The sequence below is a fragment of the Cavia porcellus genome, unplaced genomic scaffold (assembly GCF_034190915.1).
Source record: "Cavia porcellus strain 051 isolate PalLab524CR breed Dunkin Hartley unplaced genomic scaffold, mCavPor4.1 scaffold_3, whole genome shotgun sequence".
NCBI classification, from domain to species: Eukaryota; Metazoa; Chordata; class Mammalia; order Rodentia; family Caviidae; genus Cavia; species Cavia porcellus.
The window spans coordinates 65,808,954-65,828,798 of NW_026947486.1; the positions used below are offsets into that span (position 1 = coordinate 65,808,954).

The following is a 19,845-nucleotide window of genomic DNA, read 5'->3' on the forward strand; positions in this document are numbered from 1 at the left end:
CAAACTGAACTTGAGTATTGAATTATGTAAGAGATGAGGTTCTTTATTTTCCCATGCTTCATTTTAGAAATGGTATATTAGTTGAGTTCAATATTATTTCCCATATTATAACTCCTTATGCTTTCATTAATAGTAATCTTGGAATTAATGACATACCTAACATGTCATTTAAATATTTGTGCATTTATGTTCTTATTTTATGTAATACTCACTTCACATGTCATCTGCTATATGTGTATTGTTGATATAAAATATTAGGAAAATTTCCAAGATTCTTGTTAGTCTTTAACATGGTCACACAAAAAATACCCGGCTCTAGTCACTTAAAGTATTTAATATTTGGACTTGAAGAATAAGGATAACTAGAGAAGAAAAGGAAGTGGAAATCAAAAAGAAAAGTGATTCATTTTTTGTGAAATATCATTTTTATATATAACATTAATAATAATAGTGTTCATTTTTCTCTTTACCCATTGTTCCTCAGCATTTTACATGTTTCAACTAACCCTATTAAGAGCATTCCAAAATGAACATTGTTATTCCCTATTTATAAATAGCTAGAATGAAAATCAAAAAAACTCACCAGCTGAGGTAACAGCAAAAATTTGAAAGCATGTCTGCCTGATTGTGAACTTTTCCATTCTTTTCATGATTCTAGGCTAAAAAGTAAAAAGTTACAGAGTGATGTATTGCAGTGATTCATGATACAAAAGCGGAATCATTCTTTAAATGTTTCTATGGTTTCCATTGCATAATAAAACCTATGTGTTAATTAAAAATTCAAACAATAGAAAAATGTACTTGGTAAAGCTGAAAATTATCTTCCTTGCTTTTGCATGTCCAGCCCTTTCTACCAACCTACTTATTCCTACTCTCTGGAGGTAATCAGTATTCTTTTAGTCCTTTAAAAATTATTTTAGCACAAAAACTATATAGTCCCCTCTCTGCCAAACAGGTACACAGAATTGAATTGTATAGACATGTTTCTGTAACTCATTTTTCCCCGTGAAAATATTCTTGAACATTTTTCATATTAGTATATACAGAGCAACCTCAGTCTTTTAATATGTATATCCCATGTGCCACCTAAAATTAGAAAGTTTAGTGAGAGACTATGGTCTTCTGGTAGACTATGTATTTTTCCTAGGAAACTGCATGGTAGCTACATATTTTTAACAATCTTAATTATGGACACACATGTTTAACTTCAAATTTGAATAGAAACATTACTAGAACATACAGTCAATTTCCAGAAGTTATTTTAAAAACTCCTAAAATTTTTAAATAGTTTTTAAAACTATAGCAATACAAAAACGGAAATCACACTTGTATACAGTTTTGTAATCTTTAGCTGTGGTTTTGAATCTATAGCTATTTTGAGTTTTCCCCCATCCCACATTTATGTGGCAAGAAAATTGTGTTGGCTTTTAAAAGCTATTATAGCCAAATGTAAAAATCCAGATTCCATTTGATAAACAAGTTTTCAAGTCCATATGGAAAATCCACCTTACCTTACTTACTAGGTATGTATACTTCCCCAAAGTATGAAAGGAAACATGTCAAGTATGTTCAAATCTGACAGGAGACCCCAAATGTTATTGATTTTAATTATAACGTAAAATTGTACCACGATTTTAAGTTCACAGACAGTCCAATGCATGTAAAATGTATAGCATATGAAGCCACAAAACTACAAAGTCTTCCACTGTGTAGCTAAATCAAACTTTACCAGTTTTCTACTGATAGACATTTAGGCGATTTGTAGCTTTTTTGCTATTAGCAAACAGTATTGTGATAAGTGTATGTATATGTGTATGTGTGTAGTCATTGTATACTTAGACAACTATTATCTGTAAGATAAATTTCTGGAAGAGAAATACAGGCCAGCAATGTATGTGCTTTTAAACTTTTGGTAGACATTGTCAAATTGCTCTAATAAACACTTGAGTGTAAAGTAAGAGTGCCATTTTACTCATGCCCCTGTAAACATGCATTTCTGAGTTTGAAAAGTTTCATGTTTGTTAACCATTTATAGTTATTCTATGAACTTCATAGAATTTTCCGTCCTTCTATCTTTTCCACTTGTCTACAAGAATATTCTTTTTCTTATTAATTTGTAAATTATCTTTCTGTATAAAAATTAACTTCTTGTCCTGTGTTACAAATACATTTACTCATTTGTGAGTAAATGTATTGACATTTTGAATATTACATTGAGTCAGCATATCCATTGATAAACATTTCAAAGTACAGTGTAATACAGAAGGATTTTCACACGTTTAGGAAGACAATTTTACTCTCTAGGTAATCAGGAGTGTTACAAAATAGGTTGGAACCGGGCATGTTGGTGCATTCCTGTAACCCCAGCACTCTGGAGGCGGAGGCAAGGAGGATCATTAGAAGTTCGAGACTAGCCTGGGCTACAAAGTGAGCTCAAGGCCAGCCTGAACTGCATAGCAAAGCTCAAAATGACAAAAAAAATTTAAAAAAAGATAAGTTGGATTCTGTGGCACTTACAAAGCAATTATAAAGTCACAGTGACTTAACACAAGTTTATTTCTTGTGCAGTATGATGCAATCAGTCATCAGGTTTCTTCCCAGCAGTGACTCAGGAAACCAGTGTGCTTCCCTCTTGTTCTTGCCCTAGCAAGAATAAATTGCTTACTGGGTTATCAAGGCAAATAAATGGATGAAAGAAATGCTAGCTTTTAATCACCTTTGGCCACAAGTGTCACATCCCTCCCACTCATATTCTCTTTTGCCTGAATTCAGCTACGTAATACCAATGTAGCTGAAAGGGAAGCCAGGTTTTTTCCTGTGACCAAGAATAGGAAACAGAACACAGGACTTCCTTTGTCACACTCACTTTACATTATTTTTTATGTCACTAAAAATGTACGTTTCTTTGCTTTTTTTTTTTTTTTTGGTACCGGGGATCGAACTCATGACCTTGTACTTGCCAGGCAGGTGCTTAGGGTGCTGAGCTAAATCCTTGGCCCACTAAAAATATACAATTCTTGTACTTCCAACAATTGCAACAAAATATATAAAAGTTTATTTGACAGATAAAACTGTACTCCTTTTTAAAAGTTTTTGGGATATAAATAGCATACAAATTTTGTAATAAGCTTACTTAAAAATAAATGCCACTAATGTTTGAGCCCTTGCTATGTGTCAGTCAATGTATGCTTCACATGAATTTAATCCTCAAAACACTATATGATATACGTGTTGGATAAGCAAATTGAGAAAGAGAAGTTGTTGTTTGCAAAATATTACATAATTGACTGAGTCATCTAAAGAGAAGACTTACATTTCATGTTGTTAGTGGTATACACATCGTTACTTGTAAGAATCAACATATGATAACAATTACAATTATGAGTTAGGTTGCTATTAGCATCAAATTTGAAGGTCTTGAACTCTTTTCTAATTATCCTGATTAAAGTGCATCTCACTAAAAGAAGAAACTTTACTAGAATTGGCACTTATTATAGTATTTGTTATCCTTTATTAAACTTGCAGAATTTTAAATCATTCCTTTACTTTTTTATGTGTCTCAGAGAGGTGGATTTATTGTGAGCTAATGACAACTAAGTTTACATAGGTGGCTTCAAGGCCCATTTGATAATTTTAAGTATTTTTTTTCATAAAAAGGTCCCCAAATAGTATACCTTTCAGACTCCATGAAATCTAAATCCACTCCTAGATTTTAGCATAGATTTATAGAGATGTAGCTCTCACATGGAAGTTAAAAGAATATAAATTATATCCATACTAACTGAATTAGAATCACCATGTGACTTTGTTAATTAACCTCTAAGTATTTTTGTTATCTTGTGTTTAAAATAAACTTACATAGCCACTGATGTATATGACCTATTAGCTTTGCAGTAGTTGAATAGTATTTTTACATTAAGCAGCAGGACCCAAGAAAATGAAGAAAACAAATAAAAATATATTTTTTGCATATTGGCGTTGTGCCCCAGCCTTTCATCAAAACTTAACCAGGCTATTTACAACCCTACTTTAGCCTTCAATTGTTGCTTGCTCTGAGTCTGCAAGTCAGACAGAGGTAAGTTATCAGAGTCTTCTCAAGCATTTTCTGAGCTTTTATCAAGCCTAGAGCATGCATATGACCTTCTTGATTCCCCAGTGTACACAATAGATTTTAAAAGGCCATATAACCTATATATTCCTTTTCCCAACTTCTGCCTATAATTTATAGTCTGTCTATTGTATGTCCCAACATTATAACTCACTCAGCTCCAGTGGACAGTGCTTTTTCTTTATATATTTTGAAGTCCCTTGGGCAAAAGCCACTCCAGATGTGAGAATGCCCCAAACTGGGTGAAACAAAAGCAGAGCTCTTGCACGTGTCAAACAGGTCAGAACACACAGTAATCCTTTGAGAATAAGTTTCACATTGCTCCTTTTGGTACGCGCAAACTCCAACAGGTATGTGAGCTGACATCTTCATGGTTATCAATTATCTGAGGAGTAGTTGGTAGGAAGACAGTTTAAAACACAATAACAAGATCTTACAACAGTGGAAAAGATTTTCATTAATTTTTTTTCCTGTTTGATCTAAGTTTTGTCTGTGTTCTAGAGTTTTTCAAATGTTGATTTTGAATTTTTGTCACTTTATAAAATTCTTTGTGGAAAGACATATCTCTGCCATTTTTATTGATAACATTTGTCTGATCCATTTTTATAAAGCTTTTTGAGACTATCTAAAGCTGTTTTAGTTAATAAAGCCATTCAAAGGAAATACATTTCAAGAGAAGCTTCAATTATATACGTATACACATGCATGTATAGATATATGTTGTTTGCCTTCGTGGTTCATAGATTTAGGGAAAAATAATACTCGGATTTCAAAGTAGAAAAATTTTTTACTTCCTTAATGTCAAGCAATATGTTTATTTGGAACCTTAATCAATGACCTTGAAAATATGTAGATTTACTGTGTTCCACCAGAAACAAAAAAGAATGAAAACATAAATACGAAGTTGGAGTACCATAATTTTATTGACATCATTGGTAATACTTCTTTGATGTATTTATCTTTATCTGCAGAAGTTACTATTTCATAAGTTTTGTAAATGCATGAATTTGGTAAATGCGTAAGTTCGGAAATGGTGAGTTGGAGAGAATAAGGAGAAGATGAGGAACGGTGTTAATGCTGTAAGAAAAAAACGTAGCTTAGGTAATTCTAAATCCAAGTAAATATTTAACTATTTTACAATACTTACCATCTGTTTTTTTTTTTTTTTTTTTTTTTTTTTTTACTTTTAGGTGATATTATAAAAGCAGTAACTGACCTGGATAGAGTACATATCATTGGTATCTTAGCTATCTGTAATTTGGGTGACCACAAAGTGAAACTATACTTGCAGAAAATTTATAGTCTAGAGAAAAACGTCTTAAAAATTAACAAATGAAATTATACAGTTTGTAAAGAAGATACTAAAGATATTCTGTTATTTTGTTGATATTTTCAGTAACTGTTTTCAGCAAAAATATTGCAGGAGCACTATACCTAAGTGGTTTTATGTTTATCCTATATTTGGAACTAACACACTTTACAACAGATTCATTATTGAAAAGGGCTATTAAAACAATTTTGTGTATCAAAAAGTTGCCTTACTTCTATTTGACTATTATTTTGTGTTGTAGTAATTTGTCTTCACTGTCCCATTTGCAATGTACATACTTTTATTCTGAAATCTCAGCATAAGGTAACCTGAGTTGCAAGAGTAATTTTCATGCAGATTGAGCATCCTTTCAATTTTATTCATATATAATGGCAAATTTTGCACTTACATTTTGAAGATTATCATTGCCCAAAAGTAGGCAAACTCTAATTCTCACAACCAAAGTACTTTCTATCATTTACAAAAGCACACATGAGTTGTTATGGTCCAGTTGCTCCCAGTTCTTTAAATATGATCACCTGTAAAATGAATGTGCTGAATTCAGTTTTCTTAAAGTTTTTCCACACCATATTATGATTTTATATTTTCTGAATTTCTAAATCGGTGTGTGACGTTAAATCCTGAGTCTGCAGTATGCCTACATTTTTGTTGTATTTGCTTGTAATTCCAGTATATGTGAATTTTGATAGTGAAGTTTTTTCTCATACTGTATCTTAAGTGTTCATATTGAAAGTAGCAAACAATAACAAGGGAATTGATTTCACTTTGGTTGACTACTATACTTTAATGAAAATAGCTACTCCACATTTGGGACCTTCAGTGGTTGACATCTAGATGTTAAATGAGCCAAAAATTTCTGTCAAATGGCATTAAAGATTATTCTGTATAAACAAGACTGTGATATTAACTTTTAGTTATGCTATTAACTTGTGGATTGTCTTTGTAGCATTATGATTCTGTGGCTTCATATGCTATACATTTTAAATGTATTGGATTGTCTGTGAACTTAAATGCAAACTTCAATTTGCTCATAAACGCTTTCAATATTATTTATAGCTGGTTTAAACATTAATTAAAATAGTGAATTGTGTTACAATTTTGAGTGCATTATTAAAATTACAACTCAGTAACTTTCCAGGTCTCCTGTCAGATTTGAATGTACTTGATCTGTTTCTTTTCATATTTTGGGACTATATACACACTTAATAATTGAGGTAAGATGAATTTTCCATATGGCTTTGAAAACTGTTATTTGTCAAATGGAAACTGGATTTCTGAATTTGGCTATTTAAACTTTTAAAAGACAACTCAGTTTCTGTACCACATACATGTGGGATGGGGAAAATCTTAAATAGCCATTGACTGAAAACCACAGCCAAAGATTACAAAAATTTATACAAGTGTGATTTCTGTTCTTACATTACACTTAAAATAAAAACTATTTAAAAATTTTAGGAGTTTTTAAAACTTCAGGGAATTGACGTTATGTTCTAGTTGTGTTTTCATTCAAAGTTGAAGTTAAACATATGTATCCATAGTTCTGATTTTTAAAAATGGATATCTACTGTGGCAGTTTCGTAGGAAAAATAGAAAAAATATCATTAGAAGAATTTATTATTTTCAATATACATTCATTAACTTTAAAACAACAGAAATACATTTTCATTTTCACATTATCAAATCAATTAATTATGAAATACTATGTCGTCTACCAGAAGAACATAGTCTTTCCCTGAATTTTCCAATTTGGGGTGGCACATGAGATATACATATTGAAATCTTGGGTAACCTATTAATGGAAAACTTGGAGCACAAATTCTCTTGGCTAAACATTTTTATTTCTTTGTAGGAACTTTCTTCCATTCATTTTATTTATTTGTGATAAATTTTTAATACATTTAAACTTATTTGGAGTCAAGAGTGATGAGGCATACCTACAATCCAGGCACTCAGAAGGCCGAGGCAGGAGGGTCACTGTGATGTAGAGGCCAGCCTGAGCCATATAAGTGAGTTCAAGGCCAGCCTGCACTACACAGTGAGACCTTGCTTGAAAAAAAATTCTTATCTGATGATGCTAATAATAGACTATAAATTACAGTGAATTCTTGTTTTCTGGTATAATTTATATATTTAAAGTTGAATTGGTCACTGATTCACTGGTTGCCTTTTGGATTACGTTTACTTTTACTTTTTTTCTTTGGTAAGCATTACCAGCTAAAAATTTGTACATAATTTGATGAGAAATGAAATTTTATTAATTAGTTCTGCTATATCAGTAATCAACTGTTTTAGTAAAAAAAAAACACTTGAAAATAGGTTAAAATAAAATATGGGAACAGTATGAGGGTTTTAGTTACACGAGGTTATATTTGAGTTTGCATGAAGTCTCCAGAAAAACAATACTAGATATAACCTTTTCTTTTCATCCAATCATACATCAAAATCTATTATCCCTCTTTCTTTCATTCCTGTAGTGATACCATTTCTAAAGCTGTCCATAGCTTTGCCACTAAATTCCTATTGGAGCTTAAGCAAAGCCACTTAAACCGCTTGATATCAATTTCCTTATTTGTAACATTTTCAAAATAATGGTTCGATGTATTTCTATGACTCATTTGGTTTATAAGTGTAGTTATTAGAGCACTGAAAATGTCTTTTTGAGCTAGTTTTGTGTGCTTCATGAAAATGTAAATTTTTTCAGACAGAGTCTCACAATATAGTTTAGTCTGGCCTTCAATGCACTATGGAACCCAGATTGGCCTCAAACTTGTGGTGATTCTAATATTTTAGCCTCTGGAGTGCTGTGAAAATGTACTTTTGTGTTAAGAATATTTTAAAGTTATGATAGCATTATCAGTTATAATGATTTACTGTAACAAAACAATTGAAATCTCTTAATCCCAGGAAGTTTTACTGCTGGTGGGCTTTCTTAATTTGTTGCAAATCTGAACAACACAAGCTTTGTGAAAAAAAGTGCACATTTTCAGAGAAGAGTCAAGTTCTATTTTTTAACGAACATTGGTGTCTGACTAAGGTTACTGGGTCTGACTGCTGTTAGCTTAAGGTCTAACAGTTTCTTCTAACTAGGTCTTAATGCCTATTTAGTGGATAGAGACCTGAAAGAGAAAAATTTATAATTGTCAAGACACATCATAAGGTCAAACTTATACTAGAAATTCATTTTTAAACTGTAATTTGAGAAAAAGTAAAATGTTTGAAGGATTATAAAAATATCATTTGGTATTTTAGATCAATGTGACACAAATTCTAAACCCTGAGGTTCATAAAAGAGTAAGCCAAATCTCTGTGGTATATATTCAAATATTTGAGTGCCACTCTGTCCTACGTACCAGGTTACCACTAGGAACACAGTACCATATAAGCCAAAACAAACATGGCTCTTGTTCTTAAGGAACTTACAGTGCCGTCTGTACAAGGGAAAGGCATTCAAATACTTAACATGTGAGTGAGATAAATGGCACAAAGTAAGATACATGCTTTATATCAGGACTTTTTAATAAATAGGTAAGCTACTAGAAAAATGTTTTCTTAGGAAGTGAGATATAGAGGACTTGCAGCAGAAAGTGCAAGGGCCAACAGAAAGTGCTTATTCAAAGTAAACTGAATAAGGACTGATTTGACTGGAGTGCAGGAAGTAGCATACAAGGTGAGACAACAGGCAAAAAGACATGGGCTCTTGAAGAGTAATACAGAACCTGTGAGCCATAATAGGACTTATTTTGTATCTTTAAATCACTAAGAAGCCATTGAATGATTTATGGACAATATAAGTCCTGATTTCATTTACATCTTAAAATGGTCAATGTATTGGAAGGAGAGTGGATTATAAGGAGGTTAATAGAGACTGCTCATTGTACCCCAATATAGCAGTAAGTTATCCATTTTTAGCTAGATACATGGCTATCTAGAATGAAGCGAACATTTTCATTCCTCCTTTTTAGCTAGGTATGACTTTGTAGCTAAAATCTGATCAGTATAAGTAAGCAAATATGATACATACAATTTCTGAACCACTTTCTCAAAGGTTAGGAAGTAATGTTCCCTTCTCAATTTCTCCTCATTTGATCAACTAGAATGTACACATAATGGTGGAGCATCTTGTCTCATACATAGAACAATATCCTAAGAATGGCAGAGCCATCAGCTAGTAGGAGCCTAGGTCTCTGGCATTATGGAGTGACCACTTAGTACTCTTATTTTGGCTGTTAAATAGGAAAAAAACTAACTTGTCTTATTTAAGCCACCATTATTTTGAAACTGAACAGAAAGATATAAAACTTGTATCTACTAATGCAGGAGGCACAAAATTAAAACAAAGAAGCCATCTAAGTGACCAGTGAGCAAGAGAGATGAATATATTCAATACAAATTTAGCAGGTAATATCAAAATACAAATTTTATTGTTCAGTTGAAAATACAGATTTAAAAATATTTACCTTTAAGTACAGGTATTTACCTGTATTAAGGTACTGAATATTAAGTATGAGTAATCAAAAAAAGTACCGTATCATAATATCAAATGTTTGAAAGTGTACTGTGTAGCAGTGATTCTCAAATACGACTTTATATTGGTATCATCTGGGAAGTTTTTATTTTAGCATGCTTGTATTGCAACATCGAGTCTTTGGCATACAACATAACATCAGAATAATTAAATATTTCCCATATGATTCTAATGTGCAGATAAGTTTGAGTGATTGGTATACAGTACTGTTTGAAGAATTTTTTAAATTAGATTTCAAGCTATACATAATTCTTGGAATTTATCTCTAATTTAGGTGCCACTGTTTTGTATACTCTCTCAAACAACTAGAGTTCTAGCACAAGTTCTAGTCTGGGTAAGACCTTTTAGATAAATACTAGTCCAACTTCTTTTATTGTAGAAGTAAAGAAAAAAGCACTAGAGAGGTTTTTGTTTTTGTAAGGATATAACTGTTGCTAACAATTATTACTTGTAGAAACTTTTGATTGTTAAGATACTTCACAAATGTTTGGAATACCACCTAAAGTAAAACTAAACACGAAAACTTTTTGGGGCAAGTATTGGAGATTGAACCCAGAGTCTTTGCACTGAGCTGTATCCCAGTCCTTCTGTAATTTTTTATTTTGAGACAGGATCTCACTAAGTCATCTGAGCTGGGCTCAAACATGTGATCATCCTACATTAGCTTTCCAGAGTGCTGGGATCACAGACCTACACCACCTTTATATACTTAATGTTAAAACACAATGAGGTAGAAATAAAATGACAGCAACTAATGTGTCAGGAAAAAGAATTAGATCCAGTTACTACCTATCATACAAGTATAAGAAATAAAGTTCCTAAACTTAGTGCATAGGAGTTACCTGGAGATACTGTTTAAAAATGAGAAATCCTAGATTTTCCCTCAGATTCTAATTCAGGATGATGGAGAGTAGACCAAACAAACTTCATTGTGATAAACTTTCAAGGGATTGTAATGTAGGTGTTCCATAGACAAAAGTAAGTACTTAAATCAGGTGCGCTCCAGCAAATTTTTTAAAAATGTATATAGATGGGTATTTATTATTGAAAGACTAATTTTACTTAACTGCAAAATTTTTAAAGCAGTTTAACATTATCTTTGTAAATTATGACTCTCTAAAGGCCATAAAAGGAAAAGATGAAAGCACATATACAAGTTACACAATGTTAGTTATCATATAAAGCCATGCACTTCACCTTGCAAAACGATTTAACCTAATAGGTTAGTTGAAATATATTTAATACACCAGCACTGCTACAAAGTGTTTTGGGAAAGTTTTCAGTTTTAAGGAATATGATGATGGCAAAAAATATAATGTGGCAGTCCAAAGTTGGTGTAATGTGAAGATTTTTTAAAGAATATCTGACTTCTACTCAGTTTAGCTAACTTCTCACTAAATTATTTATTAGTAGTTTTTTGCTGTACATAATGATCACATTCATCATGGGGGATTTGTGTATGTACATAGCATATCTTAATTTTTGTGTTCCCTTTCTCTTCCCTCCATCCAGCTTTTCTTCTCTTTACAAAATTCCATTTCTATTTTTTGCTTCAATTCTTTTTTTCTTTAAATTCTTTTTCCCTTCCTTCCCTCTCCTTGCCATCTCTTGTTCCCCTTCCCATTTAAGGAAGTTATTCCTACACCCTAATATCTATCCTCTGTTTTGCTCTTTAATCAGTAACAGGGACATGTGAATATGGCATTTATGGATTAGTCTCACTAGTAGCTAAGGGTATGGGTCTGGGCTGGTAGGTATTTCTAAGAACAATACTACCAAGCTTGTGACAACACTAAGTTTATGATCTTGTGAGAAGATTTTTCTTTAGGAGCAACTTAATGACTAGTGTAAAAAGTTAAATCAAATTTGGGAGACTTCATTCATTACTTATACTTTGAATGCTGATTTTGGATTTATCACAGGTGACTGTCTATCAATAATCAGTAAGTTGGTGCACTGATAGTAATATTTATAAAAGTAATATCATTTCTGCTTTCAGTCTGATAATTTTTTAACACATTGAAACAGTATTGCAAATAGCAAAATGAAAAACTATTGGTGTTTACTGTTAAATAGAACATAAGCTAATATGCAAAACCTTTAAAGTTTCCATTCAATTAATGAATTATTAAATGATTGTTATTTGTACAGTTCTGCTAATACCAAGGACTATGAAGAAATACAGATAAGTAATTGAAACTTATGTTAGGAAGGTTTATATTTGTATTTGTCATATGTTGGGATTTATTTTGTGGGTTCTAGTGTTGATTCACACAACTTCTTACCCTTGCTTGGGAGTGTTAATTGTAAATTCCCACCTAAAGTTTTCATTGCAGTGCTAATGTCTCAGACACATAAGAACAGACAAAAAGTAAAAGGAAGAACCAACTCATTGATCATTTCTATCAGTGTTTCCAATTTACTTTTGTCCTACCCACTTGACTGTGGTAGTCTTCCTGATTTAAAGGTACTTGCCTTGGACTTTGGAGTGCCACAGTTAAACTTGCTTGTTTTCCTTATGACCTGGTAGTTTTCTGCCTCTGACAATCTGATGCCTTTGTCTAGATTGCTGACTCTTAGCCTAGTGTGTTTCTTGTTATCTCCATTTGTCTTGTCTGTTCACCTATTCCTTTAGCCACCCTTAGCACACAGTTCAATCTCCCCACCTCAGCAAATTGCCCAGACCAGTTAACCCTCTAGTAATGTGTATCCAACTGCTCTTAGTTTTTAATGCTCACCTGATTAAAAAACAGGGTTTAAAATAAAAAAATGCAATAAAATAAAGCTCTCTATATGTTTGGAAGAACATTCAAAACTCAGTGTTAAAAATTAAACTTGGAACAATCTTCTGGAGTATGACATATGGTGGGAGAGGGGTTAGTGGAATGTAGCAACTAATGGGTATCAATAAACGAATACTATGAACAAGGCACTGTGCTTAAAAGGAAAGGCTCTCTAGCTACTGAAATGTTTATTTTCTAATGTATAAACATAGCAGAGGTAATTCCCTGGGGAACTCTCTAAGGAAAAGTCCACAAAGAAATTACAAGGGAGGAGTTAGTTTTAAAATCCTTTCTACTAATGCCATTGGACCAAGAATCAGCAATTAAAATTATGGTTCTTAACTTGCTTACAGCTGAACTGCTTGATCACATATTCCAACAGAGCTTGGAAAACCAGTTTAGCACTTTAGATATTGTGAGCGAGGTGACTTTCAGCTTTGTCACATGTGAGTCCCAAGAGTCCAGTTCCTCATTCCAATCCACTTCGTGTTTAGGAAAGTGTATTCACTGGAACAGTAAAAAGAAAAATAATTCACTGCAAGAAGTCATCTGATCCTGATAAGCTGACATGTAGAATAAAGTTGATGGTGTTATTTATTACTAAGATAATTTGGTTAAGGGTTATATGTGTGTGTACAGTTGGAGGAGGGACAGGCAAGGGACGTAGATAACTAAAGTGAAAGGAGCTGATGCATTCAGAGCTTATGTTGCTAAAGGTGAGATCAGTTACCTGCTTGCAACTGAAATTTCAAACTTCTGTTTAGCAGGGACGTGAGTGGACAATGGTGGCTGATAGCTGGAAATATTAGCAGACCTCTTAAGTTTTTACTCAACTAAATGAGCAATGAACCGGGGGAAGAAGTCCAGTTTTTTTCGGATCCTTGTAATTTTTACCTTTTTACCTAGAAGTACACCATCATTTTTAACTGATGCCTATGTGACTGTGACTTACTACAATGAAACTAGCAATGAAACTGAAACAGAGACCTGCGAATGTGGCGTTTATGGATTAGCCTCACCTGCTGCTAATGCTATGGGGGTAGTGGGCATTCCTAAGAATGATAACTACCAAGCTTGTGATTCCAACACTGAGTTTACTAACATGAAGAATCCCTGGATTGCGCTGATTGAAAGAGGTAATTGTACATTTTCAGAAAAAATTCAAACAGCAAGTAGAAGAAATGCAGATGCTGTTGTGATTTACAATGCTCCAGAGGCTGGCAACAAGACGATCCAAATGGCAAATTTCGGTAAGTCATAATGAATTCCCAAAAAGAGTTAAAGTCTCTTTATGTTATGTTAAAATGTTTATGTTAAAATGATATTTCCACCTAGAATTAGTCCGGGAACTGGCAATGAAGTTATTAAACAATTTTACCATACATTCTCTTGCCGGCACTACTTCAAATCATTTATTATTGTTCAGAATTGTTAACTAATTTGCCCCAGAGATGATAGCAGTTCATGAAGTGATTCCTGCTTACTTTTAGGTTTTCTTAGTTCTATTCTTCACCATGAATTACATAGTTTTTTTAATAAGCTGTGCCTTTACCTCTAAATATTAAAGTCTTAATGTCATTATTAGTTTTACTTTGTAGTTTCATTTTCTCCCGCAAAAGGATTACATATATTCAAGTATGTAAAACTGCAAAACTGACTCATTATGTTTAAACAATAGCATATTGTACATGTGTAAGATGTTATAAAATGAGAATTTGACTCTCATTTATGTATGTAAGATTTTAAAACTTTGAGGCACTAATACAAAACTATTCTGTAAAAAATGTTACACATTTAAAAAACATTACAGAAATAGAATGGCAATGTAATTCACATCAAATATAAAAATTTCCCTTAGAAGTTATTTACTAATTTTTAAAATGATTTTTAAAAGGCTTCATTTGGGGAAAATGGCCATATTTACAGTTGTAGAAAATACTTAAAAGGATACAGACATAAGGGGCTGGGGGTGTGGCTCAGAGGTGAGTATTTGCCTGCCATGTGTAAGGCCCTAATTGGATTCCTAGGACTACAAAACAAAACAAAAGTATCACATTAACAAGTGGGCTACAAATTCAGCCATCAAACTCACTACCAAGTTTTGGAAGCACCAAGTACTGCTAGAAATATGATAAGACCTGGAGATACAGGTACAAATTCCCTCTGATGAATGTTACCATTATGTATATCCAAAGTGTACCAATAAAATTAAATTTTTAAAAAGTGTTTACTAATGGCTTAAGTAAATAGAATCACTTAATTTATTAGTTTCATAAGGAAATTTACTTGTTAGTAATGATTTTTTGTTTTATTTTGTAAAAAAATAACGCCACTTCCCAAGTGAATATATTTTTAAATGAGTAAAGAAGAGACTTCTGACCCAAGTTTTCTACATTGTAGGTGGAGGCGTGTAGTTTTTCCCCCAGACTTAACAAAACAGAATAATTGTAGACAAGGCAAGAGCTGACAATAAATTAATACAGTATTTTGATAACTGATTTATCTCCAACAAATGTAACATGTAATTAAATTAAGCAGACTTTAGAATCATAAAAAGGAGGCAATAACATTTTTATTATTAATAATAGAGTACTTGAAACATTCTAGTATACGTACAGTATGAAAATTTAGCACTAGTATTTGAAAAACAAGCTGCTTTATCTCCAGGTATCGAAAAACCAGGAGTGATCATTCAGCAATACAACTTTACTGTGAATGTACCAAACCTCTGCTTGCTACTTTTTCTAACACATCCTGGACTTCTTCACATTTTTTTCTTTTAAGCTAAAAGCATTTCATAAATGTCCCTTAAATATTCCTATAATTTTACAAGTGACTTACTTTTGTAGAAAAAATCAGGATCTTTCTGATTAAAATTGCGAATTATACCCACTCTAAGGAAACTATTTCTTTTATAATTAAATTGAGAGATACTGAGTGCTGTAGATTTCCTTTTGTATACGAAATCATGTTCTGCTTTTCCACTGTCTTGCTATTTTTAAAGTACAAGTGGTATCAAACTAAATCGTAGTCCTACTTTCAAAACTTACTATACAATCTGCAATAGGGACCAACATCTAGTGAAACAGAGGTTCTCCATGACTAAATTAAAATATTTACCAAAATTCACTTATGGTACATCTCTCCAAAAGGTATGCATACCACTACTTGAATATGCGACTCTGAACAGGAGTTTTTCTCAATTTTTGTTTGTATTAGCACTGGTTTATGGTACATAATTATCGCATTTTTTGTGCAGAGTAGGTACAAGAAATTTTAAAAAGATGCAGTTAGAATTATCATTCAATATATATAAGTCTAATATAATCAAAGACAAGTGACCAAACCATTTTTTGAAGCCACAGCATTAGCCCTGTTGCAAAATCAGTCAACCACATTGAGTGCAGTGGCTTGTGCCTTTAATCTTGGCTATTCAGGAGGCTAAATTGGACAATGTCATGGGGCTCCTCTCATGATGGGTGAATAGATGGATGGATAATAAAATGAAATGAGCACAGTGAAAAAGTAAGCATAATAATAGAATAGAGAAAGTAAGGATAGGGAAATACTAATAAGTGGGTGCTAAATTATAGTTAAATACCAACAAGAATTTCTATCATGGTTATTTCCCAATATGATAACTAAAAATGATAATAAAATACTATATATATATATCTGTATATTTATATTTAGGTAGCTGGAAGAAAGGATTTTGAAGTTTTCACTGTAAAGAAATGATAAATGAAAAGATAGATATTTACCTTAATTTAAATGTTACATCATGTATGCACATATAAAAATGGTATTCCCTTATTATGTACAGTTTTTATGGTTAAAATTTAATTTGAATTAAATGAATGAAATTAAAAAGAAAGGATGTTACAATGATAGTAACTAGAACAGTTAACGTTTATTGTCATTTATTATATACCATTCCTTGTTCTAGGGTCTTCAATTTCCTTAATAAATATTATTATTTAACATTGAATGATCTCAATATGAAGAATTAAAATTGTAATTTTAAAGTTTTACGGTTGTTAAAACTGTAAACTATTATGTCTTGGATTTTGCCTTTTCAAAACATTTCAGTTATATAAAAGCCATTCGCTGACGCAGTTGGCAAATACAATAAAGCAAATGTGGATATGAAACCTACATGCTCAGCCTCAAGATCATAAAAGATTGTTGTTTTATAACATAATCAGAATTAGTATTTGTTGTTTCTGTGTTTTCATTAGTGGTTTGTTTTGACACAAAAGATGGGAGCAACAACTCTATGCTGAGAAACTCGTGACTTCACCTTCCATCATTTCATCGTTTTGAATGCCTAAAACCTACCTTGTCAGAAAATGACATCATCTTCATTCCTTCAGTTCCATATAGCCACACAAAGCCTTAAGCCCTTCCATGACGTTGTATGTCTTTACTTCTTACTAATGTCAATATCCACCAACCAAACACCAGAAACAACAGACTTCTACTTTTAAAAGTTAGGTTTATTACCTAACTTTGTGTTGCCACAAAGGAAGAATTGATACCACGGGAAACATGGGTCATCTCAGTAATACTTGGCTTGCTTTAGCTTACTTGGGTAAGGGTTTAAGGAAGCAAGCTGGTGACTAGCCATTTTACTTTGCTAGAGATTCAGGGATTTCCCAGGAGACTGGACTTTCTGTTCTGAAACCAGGAAATCCCTGGTAAACAAGACAAGTTGGTGACTCTATCTGGCTTTCCTTTAGATTTGGATACTGTCAGGAAATAAGGACAGTTCTGTGATTGTTTCTAAATGAATTTTTTTATAAATAGTGAAGACTTGCCTGAGGCTAAAGCTGCAATAGGCAGAGAAGCAATAGTGACTCATACTAGCAAAAGCAGGTGACTATTTAGTCAACTTATGACTTAGATACTATTCATATATTGTCTGCATTTAGACATGATTAGAGAGTATTTTGTTCCAGTTGTGACGTGTCATGGTGACGAATGACCTTCTCTAATGCTAATGTTTGTGAAATGATTTACATTCAACCAAAAAAAAACCACCAGATCAAGTGCTGTATATCAGGGGTTACTTGTTTCTTTCTCAGTGACAATCCACTTTAGACCTTTACTGGTGTGAAAATGCCTTCTCTCCCCCAACATCTTTATACATTTCAATACTTCCCCATCCCTGTTAGCTGCCTCCAAGAGCTGCAATAAGCCAAGAGGGTAATTCTGCAGCCCTTGCTACTTACAATTTTATGATGTAGGTACAGAATGTCCTTACGCATGCACTCAGTCTATTTACAGCTTCCCTACTCACGGCATTGTTTCTCTCAAGGGGATAGCTTCACTCTTGAAGAGAGCTGCTGCTGAGAAGGAAGAGTGTGTGTAATACTTGGAGGTAAACTCTTAATTCAGCGCCTTCCAATTTATTGTGTGTTTTGACTTGACATTTCAACAGGGTTAAAAATAGAAGGATATGCTTACTGTGCCCTTGAGTATCCAACTTATTAACAATGCTTTCCTAATGCTACAGCGAGAGCTATCCATTTTTATCTCAGATGTGCAAGAAAATTCAGGATTCCTGAACTATCCATGAAGAAAATTTAGAACATTTAAGTATTTCCTTGCTGAGCTGGCATTTTTTGGAAGTTAAATATGCTACTTATAGGGAAATTGCTTTATGAAACACTGATATTTGAATGTAATTTATCTCACCAAAGTCAGTAGTTTGGGAAGAACAGAATCGTTCTTATTTTTTGAGTGTGTCCAGTGAAGTGAATTACAAGATGGGTTTGCAATATTTTAGAATCTTCAACATTCTAGAGGAACTAAGTACATAGAAAGGAAAGGTTTAATAAGAATGAAAAATGTACATGCTTTATAAAAATTTGTTCTGTACATGAAAGCATATTAAATGAATTGAAATGATGATAAAAATTTTCCATTAAAACTTAGATTCATGTACAAAGAATAGTTTAATTTAAGAAAGGTAATCAATTGGACTTCAAATGAACCTCAAATCTGTCTAGCTCTGTACATTGTCAAGCTATCAACCTCCTATTCATCCTCCTATTCATGCCCCCTTCTAGTCCAGTGGCCTCACTGTAGCCAAAATGGCTTCTTAGGAAATGTAAATCTCATGCTGTTTAAAATCCTTGCAGTTCTTCCCATGACATTCTGAGTAAATTCAAATGTCTTTCCATGTCCTCATCTAGCTCTGAATCACCTGACTCCTGTCTACTCTGAATTTATCTCCTTATGCTATTCCTCTCTCACTCACTGAATACTGCAAATAGCCTCCAAACTGGGGCCCATGCCTGTACTCTTGTTACCTATCCCATATATTCTTTACATTTCATCTAGAATGATTTTCTCAAAATGTGTGTCAATCACATTGCTCATGTTCTCAAAGGCCCTAGTGATTTTTACTGTTTCCAAATAATATCTAAGCTTTACCATACCTGAAAAGACTTGCATGACTTACCTCCCTCTCTACTGCTCTGTCTTAGCAATCCATTCTCCCTCTCCCTTACAGTGCTTTAAGCACTCTGCTCTTCTAAGAGTTTTTCCAACAATGAAGTTTTCTCTGCCTGAAACCCTTTTCACTATTACCACCATCACTGGAAACTCCAGTTTAAATATCTCTTTTTCCAAAAGGTCTTTCTCAACAATAGCCACATTATTTCCCATCAAAATCTGTTGCTCACTTCCATTGAAATTTCCTATAATATGTAAGTATTTTGTTATATTCTATCTTTCACACTAGCTTCTAAATTCTAAGAGGTGGAGTCCATGACTGTCATGCTTGTCTTTGTATTCATAGTGCTCGGCAACAATGTATGAGCTTCAAGAGTTGTTCAATGAGCACAAATTTAAGAAAGCAGAAAGTCATTCCCTTTTATGTGTGAAAACAAAGAAATCTTGCAAATCATTGCATTTTGAAATTGTTTTTACATTTACTGATACAGGTAATAAATTAATACTTCCTTTTCATAAAAATATTAATTCCTCTCCCTTGACTGCTAACCTCAATCTTAGTTCCTTGCCAAGAGAGAGCAGTGTATGCAACCTTTCAAACCTTTCCATTCATTTTCTCGTATATACCTATTAAAAGTAC

At 32.9% G+C, this 19,845-nt stretch overlaps 1 protein-coding gene across 1 annotated transcript in view; it reads left to right on the forward strand.

Moving 5' to 3' along the window:
* The first annotated feature begins 13,240 nt into the window (after nucleotides 1-13,240).
* The window catches only part of Rnf128 (ring finger protein 128), a 92,624-nt gene continuing 86,019 nt past the window's right edge, over nucleotides 13,241-19,845 (forward strand). Inside the window, exon 1 of the mRNA XM_003467589.5 lies at nucleotides 13,241-13,996. Within this exon, the coding sequence (XP_003467637.1) occupies nucleotides 13,591-13,996 (406 nt within the window). The 5' untranslated portion in view covers nucleotides 13,241-13,590. The remainder of the gene's footprint in view (nucleotides 13,997-19,845) is intronic.